This window comes from Coenobita brevimanus, chromosome 14, assembly GCF_032717465.1.
Source record: "Coenobita brevimanus isolate Jiangsu-jjx chromosome 14, ASM3271746v2, whole genome shotgun sequence".
Taxonomy (NCBI): Eukaryota; Metazoa; Arthropoda; class Malacostraca; order Decapoda; family Coenobitidae; genus Coenobita; species Coenobita brevimanus.
This window is the reverse complement of record NC_136967.1, coordinates 15,804,282-15,812,500: the sequence shown is the minus strand read 5'-3', so window position 1 is coordinate 15,812,500 and position 8,219 is coordinate 15,804,282. Positions and strand designations below refer to the sequence as shown.

General features: G+C 44.9%; 1 protein-coding gene across 1 annotated transcript in view; it reads left to right on the top strand.

The window, feature by feature from the left end:
* LOC145389988 (UDP-glycosyltransferase UGT5-like) overlaps positions 1-8,219 on the top strand; it is a 41,401-nt gene that overhangs the window by 6,750 nt on the left and 26,432 nt on the right. Inside the window, exons 2-3 of the mRNA XM_080265086.1 lie at positions 6,277-6,335; positions 7,188-7,281. Coding sequence (XP_080121212.1) covers positions 6,277-6,335; positions 7,188-7,281 — 153 coding nt within the window. The remainder of the gene's footprint in view (positions 1-6,276; positions 6,336-7,187; positions 7,282-8,219) is intronic.

The following is an 8,219-nucleotide window of genomic DNA, read 5'->3' as shown; positions in this document are numbered from 1 at the left end:
CCACATACTGACTCCACCCCAAAGTCCACATACTGACTCCACCCCAAAGTCCACATACTGACTCCACCCCAAAGTCCACATACTGACTCCACCCCAAAGTCCACATACTGACTTCACCCCAAAGTCCACATACTGACTCCACCCCAAAGTCCACATACTGACTCCACCCCAAAGTCCACATACTGACTCCACCCCAAAGTCCACATACTGACTCCACCCCAAAGTCCACATACTGACCCCACCCCAAAGTCCACATACTGACTCCTCCCCAAAGTCCACATACTGACTCCAACCCAAAGTCCACATACTGACTCCAACCCAAAGTCCACATACTGACTCCACCCCAAAGTCCAAATACTGACTCCACCCCAAAGTCCACATACTGACTCCACCTCAAAGTCCACATACTGACTCCACCCCAAAGTCCACATACTGACTCCACCCCAAAGTCCACATACTGAGTCCACCTCAACAGACCACACATAACTCTGTTGCCCTTCTAGGGCCAGCTAGTACGATTCTAGTTATTTGAGTAAGCTTTAGAAATACTCAGGAGTGTTTACAATACGAACTAAACTCAATGTCATAAAGCAATTAATGGAACAAAAAGGAAAAACAGCTTACCAAACGCTTAGACAGCCTTCATCAGTCACAACTCAAGGCAGACTGAAGCTGGAAAGTTCCCCCTCCTCCACCCCCCCCACATTCCTTCCTTACACTCGCTCCCTCACCCTCCCACTCTCCCTCCCTCTCCCGACTAGTTCTCTCCCCCTCCACCAACTTGAGTATATCCACCACCTCTCGCCCTTCACACCTCTTCTTCCTCCTCCCCTACTTTCCTCCACACTTCTCTCTCTCTCTCTTTCTTCTTCTTTCCATTTCCTCATTTCCCCTCCTTGTTTTTCCACCTCTTGTCATCTTTCTCTCCCCACCTCTTCCTCCTCCTTGCAAAGCACGCTTCCTCCAACCCCCCTCTCGCCTTCCCCTCTTACCTTCCCCATTTCCTCCATCACTTCCCTCCTTCTCCCTCCCCTCCACCCCATCTCTTCTCCTCCCTCCCCTTCAACCTCTCCTTCCTCCCCCTCCCGTCTCGTTCTTCCGTTCTCTCTGGCTTTCTAGAACACACACACACACACACACACACACACATACACACACACACACACACACACACACACACACACACACACACACACACAGATTATGTATTTGATGATGATGATGACGATGTGGTGATACTGATTACACCAACTCTCAGCCAGAATTATCACTACCGCAGTTACCACCACCAACTATCACCTTTACACCATCACAACCACCACCATCACAATCACCACCATCACCACCACCACCAACAACAACTACTACCATTCCCACCACCACCAACAACAATAACTATCACCGCTAACAACCATCATTATCCATTACCACCACCAACTACCACAATTACCACCTCAACCACCACCAAATACTACCACTACCACCATCACCAATCATCACCATTACCATCATCAACCACCACCACTGCCACCCGCATAAAATACAACATTACCACCATCACCACCAGCTACCACTACTACCACCGTTACCACCACCACTACCATTACCACTACCACAAAATACAAATATTACCATCACTACCACCACCAACTACCATTACCACCACCAACAACAACTACCACAATTACAACCACCGCCGCCGCCACAAACTACCACCATTACTCACCACCACCACCGACTACCACCATTACCCCCACCACCGCTAACTACACCAGTACCATCACCCACACGAACTATCACCATTACGATCACCAACAACAACTACCACCATTAACAGCAACAACTACCACCACCATTATCACCACCAACAACAACAACTACCACCATTACCACTATTAATACCTCTGACTACCTCCAGCACCACCAGCTACAATCATTACCACTACCACCAACTATCACCATTACCACCACCAACCACCACCATTACCACCACCACCACCACCACCACCACCACCAACTATCATCATTATCACCACCAACAATAGCTACCACCATTACCACCATCACCAACAACAACTGCCACTATTACCACCACCACCAGCTACCACAGTTACCAAACCATCTACATCATTTTCACCACCAACTACCACCATTACCACTGCCACTATTACCACCAAGAAGAACAGTAACTACCAACATTACCACCATCATCAAGTGCCATCATTACAACCACCACCACCACCACCCATCCATTCACCTCACATCCACACTAAGCCTCACAGATATTTTCCACTTATAAATGCTGTACATAGCTAACGTATATTATGCTTAACCTTTTGCTGTCATCCTCACCCTACATACGACAAGAACCCACCACAGTAAAAAAAAAAAAAAAAAAAAAAAAAAAAAAAGAGAGAGAGAGAGCATGACGAACTCGCAGTCTTCTTATGGGTGTAAACATCAAACCATATTTAATTTCATCACTGTGACGATAACAATGATGGTGATTGAGGTAAATTGAATGTTAATATTTAGCTAAGTGATAATGTATTAATCGGTCATTATACTTCAGCTCACTTTTTTTTTTTTTTTGTCAGCTGGGTCAAGGACTAGCCGACGTAGCTAACAAAACCCCTAGTAACTCATTTATGTTTTTTTGCATGAAGGCTAAGAAGTGTGTTGAACAGGACTCATTCCTGTTTTTAGCCCCTCCCTCACATGCAGTCGGAAGCCTGTTTCCTACTGATTTCAGCAAATTATGAAAAATAAAACACAAAGGACACCTTGGATAGCTGCAGTCAATAAGAGGAGGTGGAGAGTTTAGCCCTAAGGATCCTACCCCCTGTAAATTCTGGTCCAGGTGAAGGTATATTATTATGTAAAGTTTTGTGTGTCTACTAAAGGCAGTCCCCCTCCATTTGAGGTGGCCATCGGAGGTCCAACCCTGCTAAAATATATATATATATATATATATATATATATATATATATATATATATATATATATATATATATATATATATAAAATGGCCGGGGTGAGCGTTTGCCAGTATGTAAAATTTCGCTTTCCAAAACTAAAAACCATGTCCAAGCATAGACGCTTTGGCCAGAGTTCCCAGGGGCCGCTCACTAAGTATGGAATGGCCTTTCAGGGTCTCACCCCGCCTAAAAAGTGGTCTCAAGAAAAATCTACCATTTTATAACATTGCATGTTCTTGGGTACCAAAATGAGATTGTATTCCCTGGATACAACCGCCCCTCCACACCCATATCTATCTATCTATCTATCTATCTATAAATAAATAAAAATTGACAGGGTTTAAGATAATTAGGTGTGTATAAACTCATATGATGATATGAATTATAATATTTTCCAATTCAAAGTCTGCCGATCCGGTTTCGATTCAGTAGATGACTGCCGATTCGATAATTCGTCGTACCGACTCTCAGGCAAAAGTTCTTTTAGAGTTTTTCTGTCATTGCGTATAATTACTATAGTCACAGGTCATCACAATTTTCATAACGCCGTTTGAGTATCGAAGCTTTATTGTACTCTATCAAACTGTTACTATGCCTAACCGGCACCTCAACAATGTGGCAAGAGAAAACGTGAATTAGATGGGCTACTTGCATTTCACACATCTATACAGTAACTGAAAACCATGTTTTCACCCTTAAAAAAATCTTAGGTGATGTATTATGGGCAGTCAGTACATCCATAGATTATGTATTATCTATGATGAAGTACCGGTACTAAACTTTTATGTTGTGTGTTGATAATGAAAAGAATATAGTTAGTCATTAAATTTTTCATTCTTTCTGTCCGACAAATTAGAGAAAACCAGGAATTTTAGTAGTAACGATAGTTTTTTTTATGGTTTTCTTTCTGCCGGACATAAGTTGTTTATCTATCTATCTATAGCCTGATGCCATAATCCTATAAGCTATGGCCGCTTGACTTTGAGTTAGTTGTTTTGCGGGGAAGGGCACTAACCCTCCGCCATCACACCTGTTGACAAATAGGGAACACGTATGGGTTGGTTATATGGCTGCCACTCAGCATCCTGTAAACCATTAGGCTTGTCTCTCAGTGTAAAGCCACCTGAAAAGGAAGGAAGCGTAAAAAAAGCGACAGAAAAGGTGAGAGAAATAGGAGGAGAAGAAGGACAGTCACAGAAAATTAATGATAAAGGTGAACGAAGAAGTTGGCAGCACTGCATCAAGTGAGTGGATGATGGTCTCCACCACCAAAAACCTATTTCCGATAAGGATATTACCCTGAGTCTCATTAAAAAAAAAAAAAAAAACGTTATTTGGGGTAGTACTCAGCACTGCCTGCTAAGACTTAATTTTTCTAACATTAAATGAAACGAACTGCCAGCAGCCAAATTATTGGTTACTTTTTTCTGCTTTTTAGAAATTTAAAACTGACGACTGAAGATTGATCTCAAATACAGTACCCTGAATCAGACACAGGCTACCGTCAGTAGCCTCTGTCAGACATTATATACAAGTATATATTACAACCGTAGGGTTCATAGATACATCAAGAACGACGCGTAGACAGACCAGGATGTTAATCCAAGACCGCTGAACGTTTCAAACGTTTCAGTGTGTTAGTACTTTTAGGCACAGCTGAGGTACACTTGTAAAACATCGTGGCTTTTCTCTCACACCACCTCCCCCCATCCTCGCTTACTACTACTCGATCGCTCGCTGTCCGTTCACTGACAAGTTACTCTCACTTACTGTCTCTCTGACTACTCCGTCCTTCACTGTTTAGTTTTCATTGTCTGACTCAACTCTGTCACTGACTCTATCACTCTCCGTCTTCCACTGACCCACTGACTGCTCACTGACTGTCTCACTGTTCACTGACTCTGACTCTCACTGCCTAACTGGCTTTCCTTTACTAAACTGCTACTGCCACGCGCTAACTCACTCTGTCCGTTACTTACTAAAGCTGAACGGCCTCTCCTATGATTGGTTGCCGTGCACAGACTCACTCCATCCGTTTGCATCAGTATCATACAAGAAGATACTGAGGTGCAGTATGTAGAATAAATTGCCAAGAAAAGGTGCTACGAGATCTCTAAATCCCATAATAAATACGACGTTCATCAGGCTAATTCCTGAAGGTTTACTCAAAGGTATTCAGGCCCAGAGTGGCTCATTGAAGACCAACTATGTCCAGTCAGGGTTATCAGTACCACTACACGTCCAGCCAGGCCCATCTCATCTGTTTTGGCCAGTTCCAGTCATTTTAGGATAGTTTATGCTTATTTAGGTCATTTTGGTCAGTTTAAGGATTGTATTCTCGTCGGCCTAGGAGGCTTTCTAGCATTTATTTCTTAGCTATTTATCTTGAAGATGTATTACACATAAGTATTATTTTTATGTTATTCGTATTATCTTAGCTCCAACACAGATTACGTAAGTAATATTAAAAAAACATATTAAGAAGTCATAACCAGAAATAAGCTGGTAAAGGTGTGGTAGGGAGCCTCCTGAACCGACGAGATACGGACTAGGTCTTTCACATCCATTCAGGCTCGGAAAGGTTAGACTGTTTCAGTTCAAGGGCCAGATTCACCAACAAACTCACGATGAAATCCCAGTCGTAACTATACTCTGTTTTTGCGGGGAGAACGAGGCGAATGAGGTTTCCCCATCTTTTGTTTTTCCTACAGTAACAGTCTTGATTACGCGAGGAGAAAAACATTGTCGCAGGTTATAATTTGTTTCGCAAGAAGGAAATGAGTGTATAATCTGCCCACGTCTCTTGTTTTTCTTTCAAAAATATATCTAAAGTTACAACAGGTAATCGTTCGTAAATACATTCGAGAGTTCCTGGTCAGATCTAATCAGTTCCAGTTAGATCCATTCACGGTTTTCATATCCACTCCCGCCCACATCCAGTCCTACCCACATCCAGTCCCGACCACATCCAGTCCTACCCACATCCACTTCCGCCCACATCCAGTCCTACCCACATCTACTCCTGCCCACGTCCAGTCCTACCCACATCCAGTCCCGACCACATCCAGCCCTACCCACATCCACGTCCGCCCACATCCAGTCCTTCGCACATCCACGTCCGCCCACATCCAGTCCTTCGCACATCCAGTCCTACCCACATCCAAGTCTGCCCAAACTAATCAGTCTCATCACATCCATTTAGGTCTAGATCCATTATTGCCATCCTACATTACTTCAAATCAAGCTAAGGCCCATAAGGATCAGTTCAGGTCTATGTAAGTGATTTTGGTCGTTACAGGTGTTATTGGAAGCACATACGACCCGCAACCGAGTGATCCGGGTTCGATTCTATGTCCGGTCACGAGATCTTCGAGACTTTACCTCAGTCTGTTCTCACTTAGAATTAAAACAGGGACCTGGATATGTAAAGGGACGGGGGGGGGGACTTTGATGAATGGTTGCGGAGAGTGCAGTCGTGTTTTCGTTGCTCTCTCCTCTAGCGATCTAGGGCTGCCTCACCGGCAATAGTTTTGTAAATAGGGGAGTAAAAGTTAGGTTAGCTAGATCTCATTTTCCTCCCTGGCCTTAGTAGATATAGTAAGTGTCTATATCTGTTTCCTGAGATTGCCTTTGCATACTCACCTCTGGAGTGTACCCCCCACTGATCGCTCTGGGGTGTGAGTGACACACAGGCGCGTCCTCCCGAGAGTGGTTTGAGAGGGTCATCTCAGACTAGGTGGGTCTTCCCCAGGTGCTCTGTCCCTTGCTCGTTTTTCTCTTTCTTCCCACTTCCCCCGCGAGGGGGAAGTGGTACCTATGGAGGACGCCCCTACTGCCTCCCCCCCCCTTCAGGGGGGGAGTTGGTCCTGACGATATTAGGCATGACAGGACTGACCACCCCCAGACTGACGGACGCCAGACTCGAGCCCCACTTGACATCCCAGTAGCTAATGCGACCTACGTTATCATTCATGCGCTAGGTTCCACTCCCCTGTCCAGTATCAATCCCTTCCTTATCAAGAAGGTGATTGACCACTGTGCGGGAGAAGCCGAACAAGTTAAAAAACTTGCTAATGGAGATCTCCTGGTCAAAACTGTAAACTCGGCACAGGTAAAGGATTTGTTGAAACTGCGCAAATTCCATTGTTACGATGTCGAAGCCAAAATCCCAGTCTCCATGAATTCTTGCAAGGGTGTTGTCACTTGCAGGGATCTCATGATGATGAGCGAGGACAAGATCGTAAGTGAATTGGCGCAGCAAGATGTCATCGAGGCTAAGTTCATAACTCGCTACTCGGAAGGCGTAAGGACGAAGACAGCAACTATTATCTTGACATTTGCCAAATCTTCTCTTCCTAGTGATATCAAAGTTGGTTATGAAATTATTCACGTTCGACCGTACATCCCTAACCCTTTGCGTTGCCTGAAATGCCAGCTGTATGGGTATGGTACAAAGACTTGTCGGGCTTCCCAGCCAGTGTGCGGCAAGTGTGCAAGCCAGGGTCATGATGCGGAAAGTTGCACATCAGAGACAGTACGTTGCTTTCACTGCAAGGGTACTCACTCCACTTCCTCTAGGGATTGTCCCAAGTGGAAGGAGGAGAAGGAAGTCTGCACAGTGAAGGCAACTGAGGGTATTTCCTACTACGAAGCTAGGAAAAAGGTGAAGGAGTTGCATGCAACTCCCACGCCGAATAGGTCCTATGCTTCGGCGGTAATGTCCCGTCCTGTGATGTGCTCTGTCGAGACGCAGACTGACCCTGTCTTTCTCCCTCCAGCCACTCACAGTACATCTCCATCTCGACCTCCTGTCCGTTCCAACTCTCTCACTGACATCCCTAAAGCATCAACTTACTCTCAGGCTGCTGCTTCCTCTCCATCAGTACGGCCTAAAGCGAAGCCTGACATGCCTACTAAAAATAACATGACCACCCTCACGAAACAGTCACGTCCTCATGTCCTTCCGGTTCCTACTCCAGCGAGGGAGAGAAAGGTTAGCTCTTCCTCGGGGGAGGCTGGGAACCTAGTTATTGATGAAAATATGGAGGTTTCCATCAACAAGCACCGGGATAGGTCCCCTGGTAGTCGCTCGCCTACTGGCGGGCGACAAAAAAAGACGAAGCACACTGGCCCCCAACGAAAATCTTAAACCGTCGCTTTCACTGTATTACAGTGGAATTGTAGAGGTATTGGGAATAAGTTACAAGATATAGCAATCTTGCTTTCTATACACAGGCCAGA